The 23901-nt window shown below is 43.6% G+C and overlaps 1 protein-coding gene and 1 long non-coding RNA gene across 6 annotated transcripts in view; one reads left to right on the top strand and one right to left on the bottom strand.

Moving 5' to 3' along the window:
• The window catches only part of DDC (dopa decarboxylase), a 100570-nt gene that overhangs the window by 17616 nt on the left and 59053 nt on the right, over positions 1-23901 (top strand). For 2 of the 5 annotated variants that reach the window (XM_003810535.4, XM_057302877.1), the window contains exons 3-6: positions 3508-3621; positions 5557-5676; positions 14190-14324; positions 15252-15395. In XM_003810535.4, the coding sequence (XP_003810583.1) occupies positions 3508-3621; positions 5557-5676; positions 14190-14324; positions 15252-15395 (513 nt within the window). Of the gene's footprint in view, positions 1-3507; positions 3622-4017; positions 4141-5556; positions 5677-12068; positions 12262-12557; positions 12659-14189; positions 14325-15251; positions 15396-23901 lie in introns of those variants that run through there. The other 3 variants (XM_055115942.2, XM_055115941.2, XM_057302876.2) reach the window with 3 other exon arrangements.
• On the bottom strand, positions 87-11776 carry LOC130541701 (uncharacterized). Its single transcript, XR_008955794.1, has 5 exons — positions 11653-11776; positions 4369-4422; positions 3391-3705; positions 2140-2203; positions 87-1305 (listed from the first exon to the last, which is right to left on the bottom strand). It is a non-coding gene; the product is annotated as an uncharacterized LOC130541701 (long non-coding RNA).

The following is a 23901-nucleotide window of genomic DNA, read 5'->3' as shown; positions in this document are numbered from 1 at the left end:
CTGGTGGCTGCTTTCAAATAAGTCAATTGCCCCAAATAAAGCACACTTCCACCATCCTTGGGTTTAGCAATGGGTAATTAGCATATGTGGAAGAAACGTTTTATTTAGTTTATTTGAGAGTGGGCAGCGTGGTGCTGCCCACCAAGGCAGCCCTTTTTCTCTGAAGCCAGTAGGCCTGGGGTACACAGAGGGCAGAAATCAACGGGACTGGCTGCTGTCTCCGATACTCACTCACAGGGCAGCGGAGTTGGAGCTCAGAGAAACTTCCCTTCAGCTTTATGCTTCCACAGTAGATTTTCTCTGCCAAGGAGTTCACCTAAAAGCCTGTTGGTTAAAGTGGCTCTGGCCTAGTCAGGGTCTGGGTGGGAGTTGCAGCCCGGCCAGTTTCTAGATCAGGAATGTTTATGAGGGTGGCCAAACCTGCCCTTCCATGCAACAATGTGCAGAGTCCAGGCAGGGAAAATCTCCATGGGCTCCACTGGTTGATCGCTGCCGCAACCCAGCATGTCTGTGGTTGTAAGGCCTGTGAGCAACGACATGTGATTTTCACAGAAGAGGGGTCTGGGACCATCAAGACCCACTCCCTCAATCCAGACAGAATGCCAAGGCCCTGGGAAGGCATAAGGTCAGCCAAGGTTACAGTCCACTGATCATGGGTTGAGACTAGGCCTCAGGCCCTGGACCTCAGGGACCGGTTTCTCAGTAGCTGAGCGCCTCTCTCACCACACTGCTCACATTTCTTCTTCCAGGGGATTCTCACCTGGCATTTATGCTTTGAGCAAAGAACAGGATTCAGGTTCTTCTAGAAATTGTGCAAATACACTAAGCTGTTCAGCATAAAACCCTTTGGGAGAGATGTGGCTAAATGTCAGGCAGTGGGGAGTACAGGAGAGTAAGGGAGGATCTGAAGTCTTTCTGCTTCTTTCTATGGGGGCATTCACTGCGCAGAGCTGAGCTGGGAAATGCACAGGCGTTGGGCAAGGTCCCTGGGTGGGAGCTGCAGCCCACGAACTGCTGGCTGTGTGATCGCAGGAAACCAGGTGAGCTCTCGAGCCGTGAGCGGAGCAAGTGCAGGCGCAGCCATCTCAAAAGTTGCTGTGAATATCAGCGGACAGTGAAGCAAAAGAGCATACATCTGTCCCTAATCAAGAATCGCTTCTGTCCTTTTCCAGCCCAGAGGCCACAGGAAGGGGAGAGAGACAAAGGCACGTGGGCCCTCCAGGTGCTGAGGGGCTAGTCAGCTGCAGGGCTGCTCTTAAACTCTCCTGGGCGCCGGGCGCTTTGTCTTTGTCGGCTCCTTCCTCCCTAGAAATATGGAAAATTATGCTTTACAAATGCATTGGCATAAAGATGAATATATTAACATCGATTTTTTTTCTTTAACCTGAAAGTTCACTGTTTTTTCCTCCTGATTACAGAAGAAATTTAAGCATTTTTTCAGCCCCTAAAAGTGTCGTGGGCCTGGACCTGCTGTGCTGAAGGCATCACAGCCTGTGCAGCTCCTCTCGGCCTCTCAGCCTCATCACCAACCTCCCACACCTGAGCCCCCAAGCCTAGACTGTGTTAGCTCCCTCTCTCCACCACTCCCCAAGCCCTGGCAGACTTGGGGTGGCCGTGGTTGTTAAATAAACCTTACTGAACACTCCTAGTTCTTGGTGAGCTCTTTCAGTTGGCTGCCTTCACAATCGGAGGGATTGCTCATGCTACATCTTAGACAACATATATTTAACGATGAGTGCTATCGAGAAATAAATGTTTGCATCTCTTCCCAGATTGTAAGAGATATCTTACAGATATCTTAGCTTGGACTGCTATATCAAAGGACGTAGACTGGGGGCTTAAACAACATTGATTTCTCACAGTTCTAGAGACAGGAAGTCTGAGATCAAGATATTAGGTTCAGGTGAGGACTCTCTTCCTGGTTTACAGACAGCCATCTTCCCAGTGTGTACTCACGTAACCAAGAGGTAGCCAGCTCTCTGCCTTTTCTTATGAGGGCACTAATCCCACTGTTGGGGGGCACTAATCTTATTAAGGGGACCCCACCCTCATGCCCTAATCACCTCCCAAAGACGCTGTCCCTTAATGCCATCACTTTGGGGGTTAGGATTTCGACACGAATGGTGTGCAGATACTCACATTCAGAGCAGAGCAGCCAAGCCCGATAGAGCATATCCTCTGCTGCTGGGATTCTGAGCCAGACCTGGAGGAAGCATCAGAGCACGTGCTTTCATTTTATCTGAGGGGATGACAGGGCCCAGAGAGGTGCAGTCAGTTGTCTGGGGTAACCCAGCAAATCAGGGTTCCTGCTGGACTTGCAGTCCAGGGGTGCTCCCAACACCATGCTATTCCCACAGGCAGGATGGACATGGAGCACCAGCAGGGCACAATGCGGAACGGGGCAATGTCTCTCAGAAACCAGTGCATGGTCACAGCCTGAGAGGGGTCTGAATGGCAATTTCTATACCTTCTCCATGCACAGGGGCTGAGGGTTGTCCTGAGGGCTTTAGGACTTTATTCTGTTCCTTCAGGGCAGGTACCGCATTGGCAGGAACAAATTAAAGACCCAAAGACTAGGCTATACCTGCTCCTTCTCTGTCCTCCCCTGATCGTCCTCCCAGACTCCAAGATGTTTGAGGCTGGCTCCTTGTTACCATTGCTAAATGTTCCCTGCCTGGGTGTCCACCACAACCCTTGCCTCCTGGATCCTGGAACCCCGTGTCCCCAAGCATACCACATGGAGCTGTCACTACCCCTTATGGATCTCCTCCCTGGCCCACATGAGCTTTTCCTCTGTGCCTCACCCAGGGAGTGGCAGGTGTTCACCTTATGGGCTGGAGAAAGGTGGGATGCCCCTAGCCAGGGCAAATGGCAAGGGACAGTGGCCAGGCTGAGGGACAGCAGAGGCGAGACATCTGCGGGGTGATCCAGCTGCTTGGCTGGAGGGAAGGCCTCAGCTCCTCTAGAAGAGCCAGGGGCAGCGGGAAGACCAGATGCATGTTTGTGGCTTGACTGAAGAAACCTCGAAAATCCAGAGCTTGTTTTTTTTTTTTTTTTTAATGGAGACTTTATTTTTTAGCGTAGTTTTAGGAAAACTAAGCTTTTGGCACAAAGAGATCAGCCTTGGGGCAGCGCCTTCACTGACGAGAGCACCGGAGCAAGAACTTGAAGCACAGTGTGGTTTTTTGAGACTTCTTTTGTTATGGAAAATGATAAGGATTTTCCACTTTATTTTGGAGATAGAACTTTTCCTTCTGAGCTAGCAAATACATTCCAGTGTCAAAAAGGGAGCTGGTTTAAAGGGAGTGGGGACAGTAAGGTGATGTGTAAATGCTCCGAAATAATGGAGGAAGGTAATGGGATGGCTGACATTTGGGGAACTGCACTCACCTAACTCTGGGTCTGGCTGCATCTGGCAGCTGGGAGCCATGGGGGTACCTGGGTCCCCCGCTCTCTTGAGGCCTGGCTTTCCTCACTCCTCAGCAGCTGCTCTGTCCTCCCATGCAGGTGACGCACTGGCACAGCCCCTACTTCTTCGCCTACTTCCCCACTGCCAGCTCGTACCCGGCCATGCTTGCGGACATGCTGTGCGGGGCCATTGGCTGCATCGGCTTCTCCTGGGTGAGTGTCCGGATGCACCTCGGGAAGGGGTCCTGGCTGTGGTGGGATCCCGGGGTGGGGACACGGTACCTATGCACAAGGGACCTGAGCAGATGGCGGTGCTGTCTGTGGGCAGACGGGCTACTGTTGCAGGGAGGAGAAAGGATTCAGCCCAGAGAGAGTGCCTCTGAGAAAGTAGCGATTGAGAACAGAGAAAGTCTCAACAACTCAAAGCCCATTCTGCACAGGCTGTGTTGGAAGCACTTGGTATGAACTAACATCATGGTCTGGGGCCCAGAGTTTCTGCAGCTCGAGCCTGGGAATCTGCATTTCTCCAAGCAGCTCAGAGAATTTCTATATCCTCCAAAGCTTGAGAACCGCGACTGCCCCTGTCTCATTCCATCTGTTCTCCACCAGGGCTGCTGCCCGGGGAGAGGCTCCAACCAGCCTATCAGATGTGTCCAGAGTCTTGGAGCAGGGGGGTCTCTGGAAAAGGGCCTAGCTCCTGCCTGCAAACCACCAGTCCCACCCTATCTGGAGGTAAAATGCCTAAAAAAGTCCCTACTCAGAAGAACGGTAGGCAGGGCTGGCTCTGTCCGTGACTCTGTGCTCCAGGCACAGATTACAGGAAAGATGCATTCCTCCCAAATGCAGAGAGCTTGGAGGTAGAGCTGCCTGCTGATGGCCAGTGTCCGAGGGCTGCTGCACCCTGGGGAGTTCCTCAAAAGCCAGGGGCTGTCCTTGGCCTTCGGGGTCCAGAGCACTCACCTTGTCTGTGGCTTGGAGCCAGGTGGACTTGTGGGCATCGGTCTATGTGGCATGCTGTGATGTGCAAAGGAGCTGTCAATTAGGAATTTGCAGCACTGAGCCACAGGGCCCAGCTGAGCCACCTCTGCTTCACCAGCCTGGCACTTGCTCTTCTCTGGGCTGGGGCACTGGAAGTTGCCGGGTGAGCAGGCATCATGGGCCCCACAGGCAGGGCTGAAGAGCCCACAGATGGGCTCTTCAGTGTCTGTGCTGCTCCTCTGCCAGGCACTGGGGCCTCCCTCTCTGCTGGGCAGGGCTGGCCTGGGCTGAGCACACCCTCTCCTAAAGAGCATTTTCTATCACTGGATATTGCAGCAGATTTCATTTAGCTCTGCTGGTCCAAATCCATTCTGTCCCGCAGAGGTACTTGGCATCCATCTCTATCTGCTCATTCTGGGACAGTCTGATTGCCCTCAGGCCTTGAAGGGAGTGCCTCACTATCTCTCAGGCTGCGTTGCCTGATACCTCGTCCCTAGCAGAGAGCATAGGCTCCTGGTAGAGCTGGGCTTGGCCAGGCTCAGGTAGAACCCAGCAGGATGGGGCTGACCAGAAGGGAGAATGGACTCTTCTCACTTAGATCTTACTGGTGACGCATCGGGATGTTGCTGTGCACATCTAGGCACGAGAACATCTTGGACCCCTTATGGTGGAGACTTTTAAGAAGGTGGAGGCTCAATCCACCTTTGGATGGGGCTCAAGACCAGCCTGTTCAGAGAGAGGGGAGAGTTCACAGAGAAAAGTCACTGGGAGTTTAAAAGACAAGATCAATGGCTTCTCGGGATGCCCAGAGGGTGACAGCTGCCCAGCGCCCACTTTCTCATTCCCTTCATTTGTGACTACGGAGGAAAGTCCACCAGTGGGCTTTCTGGACCCTTCTGTGAGTGAACAAATGAATATACTAGCAAGCCCGCAGTGCCCATGCAGTGAGGCTCAGTGGAGTAAGGTTCATTATGGTGGCCCGTATGTTCCTTCCCAACCGCTCTCCTTGCATGATTCTAGGTCAAACAGCCTTCAGGCCTTTGAATCACATCTGAGATTGGGTGATTTTAATCTGGGCTTTAGTGGAAGGTTAAATCCCCTTGTTACTGCTGCTCCCCAAATTCTGCAATGCCTGGCCCTCGGTTAATCCCTTCCCTTCCCCCACCACAGGCGGCAAGCCCAGCATGCACAGAGCTGGAGACTGTGATGATGGACTGGCTCGGGAAGATGCTGGAACTACCAAAGGCATTTTTGAATGAGAAAGCTGGAGAAGGGGGAGGAGTGATCCAGGTAAGGTGGGAGCTGTGAGGGCCACTTTTGGGATGCATGGGCTCTGCACAGGACTGTAGCCACAGGTGGGGAAAGAGGCGCTCATGTTTCTTGTTAGTTCCTCAAATTTCTCCTGGAGAATAAACAAAACCGAGCTCTTGGGAAAATGCTGGCTTTGGGATTGGCAGGATCTGGATTAGGATCCCAGTGCTGTCTTTCACTTGCTTCCCCAGGGCAGGGCACTCAGTTCCCCAGGCCCCTAGCTATGGTAGGTAGCACAGCCGCTATCTCACAGCAGGTGCGTGGAAGTAACAACTACAGCAACTATCGTTTGTGTGGGGTTCCCCATCGCCGGCCACTGTGCCTAAGCATTTTCCAGGCATTAACTCATTTAATTCTCACAACAACACTATGCATTTTAGTACCCCTTTTTACAAGTGAAGAAACATTTTAATAGCCCTTTTTACAGGAGAGGAAACTAGGGTCCAGAACATTAGGTAGCTTGCCCCATGGCTTCCAGCTATAGACTCTGTGTGGCTCAGAGCCCGTGATATTCCTCGGAGGACAGCACAGGTGGCAGATGTGACCAGGCTTCAGAGGCTATAAATGCTATTTGTCTTTGAACCAATCATTTACTTAAAGATGCTGCTGCTTCTATGCAGCAACTGAATTCATTTTCTTCATGAAACATGTATCTATTGAGAGTGTCTGTGTGTCAGAGCTTACACCAGGAAACAAGATAGACAAAAGACAATCATGATGGAATTTCTATTCCACTGGGGTTGCAGGACAAATGGCACTGGGATGACTTGGACTTGATGCATTAAAAAAAAAAAACAAAAAACTTCCTAGCATGGAATATGAACTATATTGAACCCAGTACTCTCCCTTAATCATTTTTCTCATGTCAAGTAGATGATATTCTCATTAGGAAAGCATTGTTAACTTCGGGAAAAAGGGGCTTCCTTTTCAGATATTGTCTTTCACAAGGCTCTGAGAATTGGTGAAGGCCCATTCAGTGGATGAGGACAGTGAGGCACACACTGGAGAACACCTTTGTGCAGAGCACATGGCCAGTGTGGCCACGCGAAACTAGCAAGCAAGTCTCTCCACTTCCAGTCCTGAGAATGAGCAACAAGACTGATAATTTTATGTATTTGTTTCTATTGATGTTGTGACAAATTTTGTGGCTCAAAATAAGACAAACTGATTATCTTACAGTTCTGTACATCAGAAGTCTGACCTGGGTCTTACTGGGCTAAAACCAAAGTTGACACCTCGGAGGCTCCAGGGGTGAATCTGCTTCCTTGCCTCTTCTGACTTCTAGAGGCTTCCAAAATTCCTTGGCTCACAGCCCCATTTCCATTTTCAAAGCCAGCTGTGTCCCATCTTTCTGACCTTTCTTTTGTAAACCCCAAATATCTGAGACGGGTCTCAATCAACTTAGTTTATTTTGCCAAAGTTAAGGATGCGTGCCTGTGATACAGCCTCAAGAGATCCTGACTACATGTGCCCAAGGTGGTTGGGCACAGCTTGGTTGTATACATTTTAGGGGGACATGAGATGTAAGATGTACATTGGTTTGGTCTGGAAAGGTGGGACAATTCAAAGCAGGGAGGGGGCTTTCAGGTCATAGGTAGATAAGAGACAATTGGTTGCATTCTTTTGAGTTTCTGATTAGCCTTTCCAAAGGAGGCCATCAGATGTGCAGCTATCTCAGTGGGCAGAGGGGTGACTTTGAGTTCTGTCTGTCCTTCATCCAAAAGGAAATTCCTTGTGAGGGAGGCATGTAGCTTTTTATCTTAGTAGCTATCTCTTTTAGGAATAGAATGGGAGGCAGGTTTGGCCTAAGCAGTTCCCAGCTTGACTTTTCCCTTTGGCTTAGTGATTTGGGGGTCCCAAGATTTATTTTCCTTTCACACTTTCATGGTCGCATCTCCTTGTGACCACATATAAGATCGGAAAGTGGGTCTCCACTTTTAAGGACACATATGATTGGATTGGGTCCATCCAGACAATCTGAGATAATCTCTCAAGTCAAGGTTCTTAACTTAATCACATCAGCAAAGTCACCTTTTCCCTGGAAGGGAAACAGTCACAGATTCTGGGGACCAAGACCTGAAATCTCTGGGAATGAGGGTGCATTAATGTGCCTACCACATCCAGTGTGCTTCAGAGTCATGGAGGGAACTTGCTTATAATGCCTATTCCTAGACTCTGGGCCAAAAAATGTGAACGCTAATTCATCCGGATGACACCCAGATTCCTGAATAGGCCACATGCCGGGACTGATGACTGCCTTCTCCATGACCCACAGGCCCTGTGGCCAGGCTCAGAGTCATCCCTCCACGTGCTCCTCCTTCGCATTCTTTGGTTATCTCATTTTCCATCAGACATAAGTGATATTAAACGGGGAGCTAAGGAAAATGAAATGTCAGGCACAGTGGCTCACGCCTGTAATCCCAGCACTTTGTGAGGCCAAGGCAGGCAGATCACCTGAGGTCAGGAGTCTGAGACCAGCCTGGCCAACATGGTGAAACCCTGTCTCTACTAAAAAATACAAAAATTATCCAGGTGTGGTGGCGGGCACCTATAATCCCAGCTACTTGGGAGGAGAATTGCTTGAACCTGGGAGGCAGAGGTTGCAGTGAGCCAAGACCCTGCCATTGCACTCCAGCCTGGTTGACGAGAGGGAAACTCCATCAAGAAAAAAAAAAAAGAAAGAAAAGAAAACGTCAGCTATGTTGTAAGCAAAGCTTCAATACGTTGCTGTGAACCATACCATTCTACGTAGCAGCAACAATGACTCAGCAATGATTCAGCAAATGAATCATGCTTCAGTCCCAGCACAATTTTCTTCTGGTCAGTGAGTATGCAGCTGGAGAAGCCTCCTTGGCCAAGATCACAGCAAGGATAGGCTGTCACAGGTGCCCTTCCAGCGAGGGGAGGGGGCTACTGCACACTGTCCGCAGCCAGTGCTCTGTCAGCTGCACTTTGCCTTGGTGAGGGCCAGATGGCTTTCTAGCCTCTGGAACATCAGTCCTGATTCTCCAGGGGACAGAGGGCAGCAGCACTCAGGGACCCAGTGGGACAGCTGCGTGCCTGCAGAGGGCGTGGTTTTGATTCCAGGCAAGGGCATGCATGGTCTAACCCTTTACAAGAGGCCTCGATGTTGGTGGCCGACTTACTTTTTCTTTTAGTTTTATACACGGGACAAGGTCTACTTTTCCATTTCTTTTCCATTTGTTCCCCTCATTTTTTTTTTTATTTTGTCTTGTTTTTAGACGAAGTCTCATTCTTGTCGCCCAGGCTGGAGTGCAGTGGCACGATCTCGGCTCACTGCAACCACTGCCTCCCGGTTCAAGCCATTCTCCTGCCTCAGCTTCCCAAGAAGCTGGGATTACAAGGCGCCCATCACCATGCCTGGATAATTTTTGTATTTGTAGTAGAGACAGGGTTTTGCCATTTTGCCCAGGCTGGTCTCAAACTCCTGACCTCAGGTGATCCACCCACCTTGGCCTCCCAAAGTGCTAGGATTACAGGTGTGAGCTGTAGGAGATCGGTCAGAGTGGTGGGAGAAACTATAGGGAAAAGGAGCAGGCCTTCTGAAAGGTCAGAAGGCTCTGCAAAGCTCCATGGCAGAATAGCTGAAGGCAGCTGTTCTATAACCCTGAGGCAGAGGATAAGGAGTAGGTACAAGGGAGTGTAGGGGAATTTATCTTGGTCAAGCATGTTTGTTAGAAGTTGTCCAGGAACTGACCTTGGAACATCCTTGCACGTGACATTCCCTGAAAGGGGAACAATAAATGTTAATTATCTACAGGTTGTGTTTGCCCCAGGTTTTCAGCATTGTGCTTGCACTCAATAAAAGCAAGCTGCTCCAGCTTCTCGGGGCTGCTCTCTGGCCACTAGAGCCAGGCAGTCACTTAGCTGCTCTTACACTGCATACCTGTGTCTGAGCACTCATTTCCTCCATCGGCCAGGGTCTGCAGGACAGATCCAGCAGTGAGCCACTGCACCCAGACTGTTCCCCTCATTTTGACCCTCCCTAGCATTTGGTGAGCCCTGCTGATTCAAGACTCAGCTCTGTGCAGTGTGGAGATTTTTCTTCTACTGTATGTTAGTTATTGTGGGCCACGCCACTGTTTTTCAGGGACTTCAATTTTCCACAGATTGGGTACCTCTTCCATGATTTCTCTCTTTCTTTCGATATTTCCCTTTTTTGTTATCTTCTATATTTTAGGAAGCTTTTCATGGTTTTCTCCACATGATTATGTGATTATGGACCTGGTGCGGTGGCTCACGCCTGTAATCCCAACACTTTGGGAGGCCAAGGTGGGTGGATCATTTGAGGTCAGGAGTTTAAGACCAGCCTGGCCAACATAGTGAAATCCCATCTCTACTAAAAATACAAAACTTAGCTGGACATGGTGGCATGTGCCTGTAATCCCAGCTACTCAGGAGGTTGAGGCAGGAGAATCATTTGAACCCGGGAGGTGGATGTTGAGGTGAGCTGAGATCACGCCACTGCACTCCAGTCGGGGTGACAGAGTGAGACCCTGTCTCAAAAAAAAAAAAAAAGTCCCCTTTCCACCTAGATACTGGACATTCATGGTAAAAATGAAAAGACACAGGAGCTTTCTTGTCATATTCCCTGTGTTATTTCAGTATCTACATGTGAATATATGTATACAAACAAAATTGAAATGATACTACGCGTATGGATTTTCTGCATGGTGCTTTCCTTATCATTTTATTGTGAGCATTTCCCACTATTTAAATATTCTTTGAAAAAAGTATTATTCCATGATTTTCTATGATGCATCACAATCTATATAAATATATAAATAATACCTAAGATATTTGTGTTGCATCAAATTTTCCATTCTTATAAAAAAAATTTTGGAGGACACCCTTTAGGATGAAGTGCAACAATCTTCCAAGATGATCACCTTCCTCCTAGGACTCTCCTGGCTGTATTCATGTTTAACATTTATGCTCCCCACTAAATCCAAATGGAACAAAACAAAAATTGAAGCATTTCTAGGTCATTGCATCTTATAACAAAAACAATTTCATATTCAATTTTTTTCAGCAGATGATTCCTCTAATTATATACTCCTCAAAAAAATCTTATCAATCCCTCATAATATAAGCTGTGTCTATTATAATAAGAGCTACTTTTCATTGAATAGCAATTATGAGCTTGGCTATGTTTTAGCCTATGTCTTGTGCTTTGTGTTATTGTCTTCATCCTCAAAATCTTTATGAAGATTGATTGGATTATGGACAATCTTTTTCATGGATGAGGATATTGAGTCCCAGAAAGTTAGTAGAACATGCATAGCAGCAAAAGTGAATTAAAGCCAAGGCTAGTAGGAAAGACAACCAGAGTTATGACTGTTACACCAGCTCATCCCTGACCATAGGCTTGGGTTGGTGTCCAGAGATGTGCATGCTACTATGGGCTGCATTTTCGTTTCATTAAAGACAACCTCATTTTTGAGAGACCATATAAGTCTTTAGCATTTGGGTAGGAATATTCCTGGCATCTCTCAGCCCCCGCTTTAACACAATCTTCCTGTGAGCCCAATCCACTCAGTTTTTTTCTGGATGAAAGGAAGAAATGGGATCTGTGTTTGCCACCGGAAGCTCACCCTTCTCAGCAGACAAGGCTGATTGTCTGTAATTGGTGAGGCCCCAAAGAGCACAGGAGCCTGGTGACAGCCTGTGAGCCAGCCTGCATTATTGATACCCTCAGAGCTGTAATCACAGCTGTGGGCGTCAGCGCAGTGATGGGTGTCTGAGTCAAACGCCAAACTGTTGTTGTGAGGCTGGACAAATGTGGTCTGGGAAAATGGTCTCTTAATTGGGTTTTAAAGCTCTTGTGGAAGAAAAGACAATTTTTTGCTTCGAAAAAAACTGAAGATGAAAGGACATTTCTGCTCACGGCATCAGCAGCCAGAAGCGTCAGACCTTACCAGCATCCCCTCCTACCTCCCGAGCAGGCTTGCCATGGCAACCTTTGTCTGCCGCTATCGCACAGAGCCATCGTTCCTGCTCTGTACCACATGTCACCCTCCCCGTGCTTCTCTCCGCGAAGATCTGCTGCCAGCAAAGTGCAGAGAGCTCCACCTGACATCATGCTTGAGGCCACCAGGCCACCCTGGTGGCATCGGGGTGGTGTGGTTCTAGATGTGCTACTGACGATTTGCTCCTTCAGGCTTTTAAAACATCATTTTGTTGACTTAAGAAGGTGAATTTTCTCTTAGGACATGAACTAAGCTCCCCCATCCCCCCCCAGAGAAAAGCCATAATGAGTTGTCATGGTGATTCAGGTGATTCATGGTGACTCATTTCATTAGAATGTTCAGAGAATGAACACCTGCGTTCCAAGGCTTCAAGCAGAGGGTAGAATTTAGCCGGGGAAGCTGCAGTCACGCCTGCTTGTCAAGCATCAGAACAGGGAATTGTGCCTTCCACTAGGCTTTTCATGTTACATTTCCAATGAGAATGGGTGGGACATGACAAACAAAACGTGTGTGGGGGCAGATAGGGGGACAGGAGGAAATCAGGGACAGGAATGATGGGGTACATAGGAGAAGTGTAAGTAAGGTCCAATGCCTGCTCTCAGGGAGCCTGGGTTTCCTGGGATGGCTGATTTAGCTTTGCCAGCCAAAATTGGTTTCTCCCCTTCTCTCTCCTCTGGCCGAGGTTTGTAAACCTGGCCTAAAACAATGTCTAAAATCATTGCTCATGAAAATATAGCCTGAAGGAAATAAAGTACCCATTTTAGATGCTGAATTAAGAGAAGCATATATCTTTATATTTGAACCCATCCATTAGTGCTACAGCAACATGAATAAATGTATTTATCTTTCAATATTACTGTCCCTCCAAAGGATGTGGGTTGGCTCAAAAGAATAAGTAAAAGTAGTGTCAAGGCAAAATCAAAATGAGAAATCAGGGTCAATGAAGACAGCATCGAATGTTAAGAAGAGAGGTTAGCATTTCTACTTAATTATTTTATTATATATTTCTCTGTAAAAACCTATCATGTTATAAACTTTTTCAGAGTCAACAAGAACCTACCTTCTTTTATTTGCCCTTTCTAATGTCCTTTCATACTGGTCGGTAGATGGGTTTCTTCTAGGACTTAGTTAACAGGGAAGGTGCTGGCCGCCCCTACCTTTCTAGGCCCATGGCACCCTAAAAAGCGCAGGTGTGGGCTCACTCCTAACCGTGCCCTACCTAGCTGCTGATCTGGGGCAAGTTAGTGAACCTCTCTGCACATCTGTTTCCCCACCTGAAGATGATAAAACACAAAAATGGGATTATTTTTACAACTTAAATGGGATAACATAGCAGACCCTGAATCCATTAGTTTGCCAGGGGTTCCCTAACAAAATACCACTGACTGGGTGGATCGAAGAATTTCTTTTCTCACAGTCCCAAAGGCTGCAAGTCCAAAATCAAAGTATCCACAGGGTTGGTTCTCCTGGGGCCTCTCTCCTGGGCTTGCAGATGGCCACCTTCTCCCTGTGTCCTCACATGGTCTTCCCTCTGTGCACCCACATGTCTGGGGGCCACATTTCCCCTTCTTTTTATTTATTTATTTTTTTGAGACTGGGTCTCACTCTGTCGCCCAGGCTGGAGTGCAGTGTTGTAATTGCGGCTCACTGCAACCTCCGCCTCCCAGGCTCAAGTCATCCTCCCACCTCAGCCTCTCGAGTAGCTGGGACTACCAGGCATGCCACCATGCCTGGCTAATTTTTGTATTTTTATAGATACAGGGTTTCGGTATGTTGCCCAGGCTGGTCTCGAACTCCGGGGCTCAAGTGATCGACCCTCCTCTGCCTCCCAAAGTGCTGGGATTATAGGCAAATTTCCTATTATCAGAAACATGTCAGATTGGATTAGAGCCCAGCCATGTGACCTCATTTTCTTTTAATTACTTCTCTAAAAAGCCTATCTCCAAATATGGTCACATCTGAGGTCCTGGGGGTTAGGGCTTCAACACATGAATTTGGGGGGACACAATTCAGCCCGTGTCATTAGGAATCAAAAGAAACCCTTTAAGGCATCTCTTAGTCTCAAGGAAAATGCACCCCTATTTTATAAACAAATGCAAATCGCTCTGTCCGAGTGAATATGAACGCAGAGTCAGGCTTGCATGCTGGTGCCCTGGGCCATTCTCCTCTGATAGAGACAGGAGCAGTCGTCCTAGGCCAGGCTGGGGGCAGTCCATGAGGAGAAGCTCTCACAATACCTGGTGCAGGGAAGTGGTCAGAAATGTTAGCTGCTGCTGTTACACAAAATAGACCCACCAATGGCAAACTCATACTAACAGCTGAAGTGGTGGTCTCAGGTGTCAAAAATATTAGTTTTCTCCTAAGCAAAGGAGAGTGAATGTTGCCATTTCAGACTCATATTTTAAGAAAACTATGGACACAAAACAATATGTCTTCCAATAGTGTAGGTACCAATGCCTTTGCTATGTTTGGGATTTCATTTGGACCTTCTCTTGAATTTAGGGAAGTGCCAGTGAAGCCACCCTGGTGGCCCTGCTGGCCGCTCGGACCAAAGTGATCCATCGGCTGCAGGCAGCGTCCCCAGAGCTCACACAGGCCGCTATCATGGAGAAGCTGGTGGCTTACTCATCCGATCAGGTGAGTGTGTTGTGGGGGTATCAGCCAAGACTTCAAGACCCGAATGTTTGGTTTTATGTCAAATTCAAACCAAACCAAACAGCATCCTTCCAAATCTAAGAACAGTTCCTCAGGTATCACTAAATAGAGACCTGAACTACAGGGAAGGGGTGGATTCTTGGGTGGGAACTGGATAGATCAAGTTAAGAAGGAAATAAATGTGTGGAGACATCACCGCGACTGGCTCTGTCACCTTTTCTATCAGTGCGGACTTCTGTTGTGATTATCTGGCCTTCCGAGCACCATTGCAGAGAAACTAGATATGGGGATCAAAGTCCTCGGCCCTAACTGCAGCTTTGTTATTCTGTGATCTCAGGCCCCTGGGTAGGGTCAAGCAGGAGACAGTGGCGGTGGGGGCTGCAGGGCAAAAGGTGGCCGGCTTTCATGAGAATTGCCTTTCCTGAGAATCTCTGAGACAGGATGGATCTGCCACAGTGGTGATGCCTCCTGGCTGGTTTCTTTCCTCCAGGTACTGTTTACTGAGCCTGGCCACCAAGCTCCCCAAGGCTCCACAGTCAGGGGCAGGTCACAGATTTGAGCCTAGGATTTCTAAGTCCACCTCTGGGATCTACTTTCCAGGGTCTCGCCACTTATCCTTGAGTTCAAACAAATGAAAAACTTCATAAATATTGACCCAGCACTTTACCCTTGTTAGTGCCTGATACTTTAAACTTAAAAGCAAGATTCCACAGGAACAGAAACAACTCCAGGAAAAAAGGGGTCTCATGAAGGTGCAGGGGAGAGGGAGCAGTCAGGAGCAGTTCTGCCTCCTGTGCCGTTAAGAGGGACCTTGTGTTTGCAATGTTGGCTGCTCTCTGCGGATCCAGGGCCTGGTAATAACTGCATGCACACACCTGTACAAATCCAACTCTGCTGTCTTCTTTCCAGGCACACTCCTCAGTGGAAAGAGCTGGGTTAATTGGTGGAGTGAAATTAAAAGCCATCCCCTCAGATGGCAACTTCGCCATGCGTGCGTCTGCCCTGCAGGAAGCCCTGGAGAGAGACAAAGCGGCTGGCCTGATTCCTTTCTTTGTAAGTTCGGCAGCACTTGTGGCTCCTGGCCAATAAGGTGAAACTCCGTCTCTACTAAAAATACAAAAAAAAAATTAGCCGGGCATGGTGGCGCATGCTTGTAATCCCAGCTACTCGGGAAGCTGAGGCAGGAGAATGGCGTGAACCCGGGAGGCGGAGGTTGCAGTGAGCCGAGATCGCGCCACTGCACTCCAGCCTGGGTGACAGAGCAAGACTCTGTCTCAAAAAAAAGAATTAATCTTTGAGAAACGCTTTTTACCTCCATTTTTTTTGTTTTGTCAATTCAAGTCAATTCCACAGTGTAATGTGGAAGAACTGACATGGCTCAAAGTTAGCACGCAGAGCAAGGTGACAGCCAAGACATTTTGAAGGATGCAAAAAGAGTCTGCCAGTGGATCAAGGTGTACCTGCCATCTTATCCCAAAAGTCTTATCTTTCTCCGTTGCGTTCATCTCCACAGGCCATACAGGTTTGTTCCTATATGTGTTTACTGCTTCCTTCTTCCCAACAGAATGTGCGGGGAGGGAAGGTCCATTTGAATCCCTGCCTTATCCCTAGCTCCTGAAACAGTGCCTGGCACTGAACAGAAGCTCGATAAATATTTGTCAAACAAATAAAGATTTGGAAGAAAGATCATTCAGGTAGAAAGAAAGATCTCCCTTAAAATTCCCACAAACAATTTCAGTACAATTTGAATAGATTCTATTTAAATAAGGTGAATTTCTTTGAACCTATAGTGTCAATATTAAGACTCAGAATACTCTGTCTAGGGAAAAATAAATCTGTCAAAACACACTCTTTTAGGTTTCAGGAATGAAAACAATGCAGGAAACATCACTTAAAATGTTGAGAAGATTGTATTTTACAAAAATTTCAAAACTCATGAAATAAAAAGACAAATGCTGGCAAGAACCACTTATAGCATATGTCGTAAAGTAAATCTTAAAAAGAAGGCTTACATATCGATAAGCAAAAAGGCAACATTCCAGTGGGAAAACATGCGAAATATATGAAGTCAGTTTCATATATAACCACAAAAATCTAAGAACACAAAACCGATTCTGATCCTCTAATAACCAAAGAAATGCAAATTAGTTGCCGAGAGAGGTATGTTAAAAATCTCACACTATGAGTGTAGATATGACTATTTCCACTTTTATATCTGTTAAATTGTGTACATATTTTGAAGCATATTAATTTGGTGCATACACATTTAGAATTGTCATATCTCCCTGGTGAATGATCGTTTATCACTAGGAGATGCCCTTTATATCTCTAGTAATGCATTTTGTCCTGCAGCCTACTTTGTCTGACATTGCTATAATTACATATGTTTTCTATTGGCTAATGTTTGCATGATATAGACATTTTCCATTCTACTTTCAACCTCCCTGTTCATTTATATTTAAGATATATCCTGTGAAAGCAGCATTGATTGTTGCTATTTTAAAAATTTGTTTTTAAAATCCAGTGTGACGATTGATATTTATTTTGTTCATTTACACTCAAGGTAGTTATTGATACATTTAAATGTTATCTACTGTCTATTTGTTTTTTATTTGGCCCAACTATTATATGATTGCTTTTCTCTATGTTCTTGCCTCTTCTTGGATTAATTATTTCATATTATTCCATTTTCTTATCTCTGCATTTTCTTATTTCCATTCGGCATCTTTTCTTTTAGTCTGTAGAATTCCCTTTAGAAATTTTTAGTGTGAATTTGATACAATGAATTATCTCAGTTTTGTTAATCTGAAAGTGTCTTTACTGTGCCTTCACTTTTGGAAGATATTTTTTCTGGGTATAGAATTCTAGAGTGTTTGGTAGCTACTTTTATTTTTGGTACTTTGTATAAGTCCATTGAATTCTTTCTTCCATGATTTCTGTTGAGATGTCAGTTGTAATTTTAATGTTGTGATGATGAAGAACATATAAAAATATGACATTTCCTTCTGTGCCGCTAATGGAGGTGCTGCTTGCTTTTTGTCTTTGTTTTACTGTGATACAAGGATAATTTTCTTTTTATTTACTCTTCTTGGATTTCACAGAACTTCCTGAATCTGTAATTTGGTGTCTCTCCTCAGTTTTGGAAAATTCTAACCTATTATCTTCCCAAAGTTTGCCTCTCTTCATTTCCTCTCTCCTCCCATTCTGTGACTCTGATTATGTATATGTTAAATCTTTCTGCAGACTGCCATATATCTCTTATGCCCTTTTACATGTCTCACTTTCTTTTTTTTTTAATCTCCATGCTTCATCAACTTATTTACAATTTACCAATTAATCTCTTTAGCTATGCCTAGCTGATAAATATGTCATGTTCATAATTCTAAACATTAAAAATTTTTAACTTATTTTATTTTATTTTATTTTTTTGAGACAGAGTCTCACTCTATCACCCAGGTTGGAGTGCAGTGATGCAATCTTGGCTCACTGCGACATCTGCCTCCCAGGTTCAAGTGAGTCTCCTACCTCAGCCTCCCGAGTAGCTGGGATTACAGGTGTGTACCACCACGCCTGGCTAATTTTTGTATTTCTAGTGGAGACGGGGTCTCATCATGTTGGCCAAGCTGGTCTCGAACTCCTGACTGCAGGTGATCTGCCTGCCTCGGCCTTCCAAAGTGCTGGGATTACAGGAGTGAGCCACTGTGCCTGGCCAACTTTTTATTTTGAAATAATCATAGATTCATAGAAAATTACAAAGTTAGCACACAGAAATTCTGCGTACTAACCCTTTACCCAATTTCCCCTAATTGTTCCAACTTTTATAACTATAGTACCATATCAAAGACAGGAGACTGACACTGGTTCATTGTGTGTGTATAGGTCTATGTCATTTATCACAAGTGTTGATTCATGCAGCCACCATGCCAATGAGAATACTGAAATCCTCTAGCACCACAAAGGTCTGCCTCTGCTACTCCCTGATAGTCACTCTCACCTTCCTGATCTCCTACCATCGTCAACCCTTGGCAATCACTGATGTGTTTTCTACCTTTACACTCTTGTCATTTTGAGAATGTTATATAAATGGAATTATACAATATGTGACATTTCAAGATCAGCTTTTCTCACTCAGCATAATGGTCTTGAGATCCATCCAAGTTGTTGCATGTATCAATAGTTTGTTCCTTTTCGTTGCTGCACCACAGAGATTTGGTACCATATTATCTATACTACAGTTTGTTTACCCATTCACCTGTTGAGGGGCATTGTAGTTGTTTCCATATTTTGGCTATTACAAATAATGCATCCAGGAACATTAATGTATAGGTGTTTGGGTGGACATATGCTTTTATTTCTCTGGGATAAATGCCTAAGAGTGCAATTAAGGGTCCTATGGTAGTTGTTACATTTAATTTTTTTAAAAAAGAAACTGACAAGGTATTTTCCAGAGTGACTGTATTATTTTACATTTCCATTATCAATGCTTGAGAAAATCAGGCTCTTTACATCCTTACCAGCATTTGGTATTGTCACTATTTTTTATTTTATCCATTTTGATAGATATGCATTAATATGTTATCATGGTCCTAATTTGCAGTTCCCTGATAACTAATGAACATCTTTTCATGTGCTTATTCACTATCTATATGTCCTCCTCAATGACATGTGTCTTTATGTCTTTTGCCCATTTTCTAATTGGATGATGGATTGATTTTTTAAATGAATAAGTTTAATTTTGTAAGAGTTGCTTTAGGCTTACAGAAAAATAAGTAGAAAGAACATATACCTTCTTATATCCCATCCTTCATTTCCCCCATTATTAGCATCCTGCAGTAGTGTGATACATTTATTAAAATTGATTCACCAATACATAACATCCATAATTTACCTTAGGGGTCACTATTTCTATTGAATTTTCTATATGTTTTAACAAGTGTATAATGACAAGTATCTACCATTTCAGTGTTATACAGAATAGTTTCACTGCCATAAAAATCCCCTGTGCTCCACGTGTTTATCCCTCTCTCCCTCCACTTGAACCACTGGCAGCCACTAATCTTTTTGGCTGTCTCCATCATTTGTTCTTTTTTAGAATGTCATACAGATAGAATCATACAATATGTAGCTTTTTCAGATTGACTTATTTCACTAACATGTATTTAAGTTTCCTCCATGTTTTTTGTACTAGTTTATTTCTTTTTATTGTTGAATGCTGTTTTCTGATATGAACACGCCACAATTCATTTATGCATTTATCTATTGAAAGACATCTTGTTTGCTTCCAAGTTTGACAATTATTAATGAAGTGCTATAAGCATTTGTGTGCAGGTTTTTGTGTGTACATAAGTTTTCAACTCATTTGGGTAAATACCAAGGATCACAATTGCTGGATCATATGGTAAGAGTGTGTTTAGTTTTATAAGGAAAGGCTGAACTGTGTTTCAAAGAGACTGTACCATTTTGCATTCCCACAAACAATGGATGTTAGTGTCAGTTTTTCAATATCTTTGTCAGCTGTTAATTTTTTCAGTGTTTTTTATTTTATCCATTCTAATAGATGTGTAGTGGTATCTTATTGTTATTTTACTTGAAAATTCTCTAATAACATATGACGTTGAGCATTATTTCATGTGCTTATTTGCTACATGAACATCTTCTTTGGTAAGATGTCTGTTCAGGTCTTTTGCCCACTTTTTAATTGGATTGTTTCATTATTATTGAGTTTTAAGAGTTCTTTGTGTATTTTGGGTAGCAATCCTTTATCAAGATATATGTTTTGCCAATGTTTTCTGCCAGTCTTTAGCTTGTCATTTCATCCTTTAAACAATGTCTTTTGCAGAGCAGAAGTTTTAATTACAATGAAGTCCAGATTATCAATTACTTCTTTCATGGATCATGTTTTTGGTGTGGTCTCCAAAAATTCATCATCAATCCTAAGGTCATCTAGGTTTTCTCCTATATTATCTTCTCAGAAATTTATAGTTTTGTACTTTAAAACATTAAAATAGATCTAGGTCTATGATCTATTTTCAGTTAATTTTTGTGAAAGGTGTAAGGTCTATGTCTAGATTCATTTTTTGCATGTAGATGTTGATATGGTTTGGCTCTGTATCCCAGCCCGAATCCATGTGGAATTGTAATCCTCAGTGTTAGGGGAGGGACCTGGTGGAAGGTGACTGGATCATGGGGATGGATTTCCCCCTTGCTGTTCTCATGATCATGAGTGAATTCTCATGAGATCTGGCTGTTTAAACGGTGTGTAGCACCTCTCCCTTTGCTCTCTCTTGCTGGCAATATGAAGATGTGCTTGCATCCCCTTCACCTTCTGCCATGATTGTAAGTTTCCTGAGCCCCCCCCAGCCATGCTTCCTGTATAGCCAGTGGAACTATGAACCAATAGTTCCTTTCTTTGTAATGGAACAATAAACCTCCTTTCTTTATAAATTACCCAGTCTCAGGAAGTTCTTTATAGCAATGTGAGAATGGACTAATACAGATGTCCAGTTGTTCCAGCACCTTTTATTGAATACTACACTTCCTCCATTGAATTGCTTTTGTTCCTTTGTCAAAGATCAGTTGACTTCATTTGTGCGGATCTATTTCTGTTCAACTCATTTATTTGTCTCTTCCTTTGCCAATACCATATTGTCTTGATTTATAGCTTTCTACTAAGTCTTCAATTTGGGTAGTGTCATGTCAGATCTCCAACACTGTTGTTTAACGTTATGTTGACTATTCTGGGTCCTTTGCCTCTTCATATAAGCATTAGAATCAGTTTAGCAAAATGCACAAAATAACTTTCTGGCACTTTATATAGGATTGCATTGAATTTACACATTTTGTTGAAATAACTGACATCTTGATGATATTGAGACTTCCTATCCATGTATGTGAAATATGCCTACATTTATTTACATCTTTTAAAAAATTTTCTGCATTAGAGTTTTGTAGTTTTCCTCATATAAAGCTCATTCTTTTTTTTTCTTTTTACTTTTTTTGGTGCTAATGGGAATGGTTTTTATTTTCTTTTCAAATTTCATTTTTTTAATTGCTGGATGATAAGAAAACAATTAACTTTTGTCTGATATTATCATTTTATCCTACAGCTTGCCATAATTGCTTACTTAGTTCTGGGAGAGTTTTGTTTTTGTTTATTCTTTGGGATTTCTACACAGATAACCATGTCATCTGCAAAGATGCTTTTTTTCTTTCCTTCCAATCTGTATATCTCTTATTTCCTCTTCTTGTCTTATTGCATTAGCTGAAACTCTCAGTACAATGTTGATAGGAGTAGTAAGAACAGACATCCTTGCCTCATTCCTGATCTTCGTAGGAAAACATCTAGTTTTTCATCATCAAGTATGATGTTAAGAGTAGGTTTTTCATTCATCAAGTATGATGTTAAGAGTAGATGTCATTCATCAAGTTGAGGATGTTCTGCTCGAATCCTAGTTTGCTAGGAGTTTTTATTATGAACAAGTGTTGAATTTTGTCAAACACTTTTCTGTATCTATTTACATAATCATGAGATTCTTGTCCTTCAGCCTGTGGAAATGATAGATTATATTAATTTATTTTCATATGTTGAATCAGCCTTCCATCCTGCAATAGATCTCACTTGGTTGTGATATATAATTTTTTTTACATTGTTGTATTCAATTTGCTAATATTTTGTTGAGAATTTTTGCATCTCTATTTATGAGAGATATTGGTCTATAGTTTTCCTTCTTGCAATGTCTTTGTAATACTGGTTTCATAGAATAAGTCAGAAAGTATTCCTTTTGCTTCTATTTTCTGTAAGTAATCCTCACTTCCTTAAATGTTTGGCAGAACTCAGCAGTGAATTCAATTGGCATGGTTTCTTTGTTTTAGAAGGTTTTTAATTATTGATCTAATTTTAAAATAGATGTAGCACCATTGAGGTTATCTATTTCTCTTTGTCTGAGTTTTGGCAAATTGTATCCTTCAAAAAATTGGTCTATTTTATTTAGGTTTTTGAATTTGTGGCCTTGGAATCCATTTTGTTTCTTTATTATCGTTTTAATGTCCATAGGATTAGTAATGATGGTTCTACTTTCCTTTCTGATATTAGCAATGTGTGTCTTTTTTCTTAACCTGTATAAATGTTTTAAAATTTATTTATCATTTCAAGGAGTCAGCTTTTTTCTTCATTTCCTATTTCCAATTTCATTGATTTCTGCTCTAATTCTTATTATTTCTTTTCTTTTCTTCTGCTTACATTGCATTTATTTATTTATTTATTTATTTATTTATTTATTTATTTTCTGAGACAGAGTCTTACTCTGTTGCCTAGGCTGGAATCCAGTGGCACAACGTCCACCTCCTAGGTTCAAGCAATTCTCCTGCCTCAGCCTCTTAAGTATCTGGGACTACAGGCATGCATCACCATACCCAGCTAATTTTTGTATTTTTAGTAGAGATGGGATTTCACCATGTTGGTCAGGCTGTCCTTGAACTCCTGATCTCAGGTGATCCGCCTGCCTCGGCCTCCCAAAGTGCTGGGATTACAGGCATGAGCCACTGCACCTGGCCACATTGCATTTAAATTGCCTTTTTTTCTAGGTTCTTAAGGTGGAAGCTTAGATTATAGATTTTAGATTTCCCTTCTTTTCTAATGTATGCATTCAGTTCTGTAAATTTCCCTTTAAGTACTGTTTCACTGCATCCCACAAATTTTGATGAGTTTTATTGTCATTTTCATTGAAGTTGAAGTACTTTTAAATTTTTCTTGAGACTTCTCCTTTGACCTTAAAATGTGTTGTTTGATCTCTAAGAGTTTTCGGGTCTTCCAGCTATCTTTTTATTATTGATTTTTAATTTAATTCCAGTGCAGTCTGAGAGCATACTTTGTATAATGTCCATTATTTTAAATTTGTTGAGATGTATTTTATGGCTTGGAATGTGGTATATCTTGGTGAATGTTGATTGTGAGCGTGAGAAAGAATATATATTCTGCTGTCATTGGATGAAATATTTTACAAATATTGATTTGATCCAGTTGATTGATGGTACTTTTCCATTCAATTATATCCTTACCTATTTTCTGACTGCTGGACCTGTCCATTTCTGACAAAGGGGTGACAAAGTCTCCAACTATAAGAGTGAGTTTATCTGTTTCTCCTTAGAGTTCTATCACTAATAATATAGTAACTGTGAAAAGTAGATTCTCGCCCATCTTCAGGATTTACTGGTTTTTGTTTGTTTTGGTTTTGATTGTTGTAGACTACCTCTGTGCTGAAAATTGGCCTTAGGTGTAAACTTTTTTTCCCCCATAAGTTATTAGGGTACAGGTGGTATTTGGTTACATGAGTAAATTCCTTTAGTGGTGATTTGTGAGCTTTTGGTGCACCCATAACCTGAGCAGTATACACTGCACCACATTTGTAGTCTTTTATTCCTCACCCCCGCTTCCACTCTTCCCCCCAAGTCCCCAAAGTCCATTGTATCATTCTCATGCCTTTGCGTCTTCATAGCTTAGCTCCCACATATCAGCGAGAACTTACAATGTTTGGTTTTCCATTCCTGAGGTACTTCACTT

This window comes from Pan paniscus, chromosome 6 (assembly GCF_029289425.2).
Source record: "Pan paniscus chromosome 6, NHGRI_mPanPan1-v2.0_pri, whole genome shotgun sequence".
Classification (NCBI taxonomy): Eukaryota; Metazoa; Chordata; class Mammalia; order Primates; family Hominidae; genus Pan; species Pan paniscus.
This window is presented reverse-complemented; position numbering and strand designations above follow the sequence as displayed.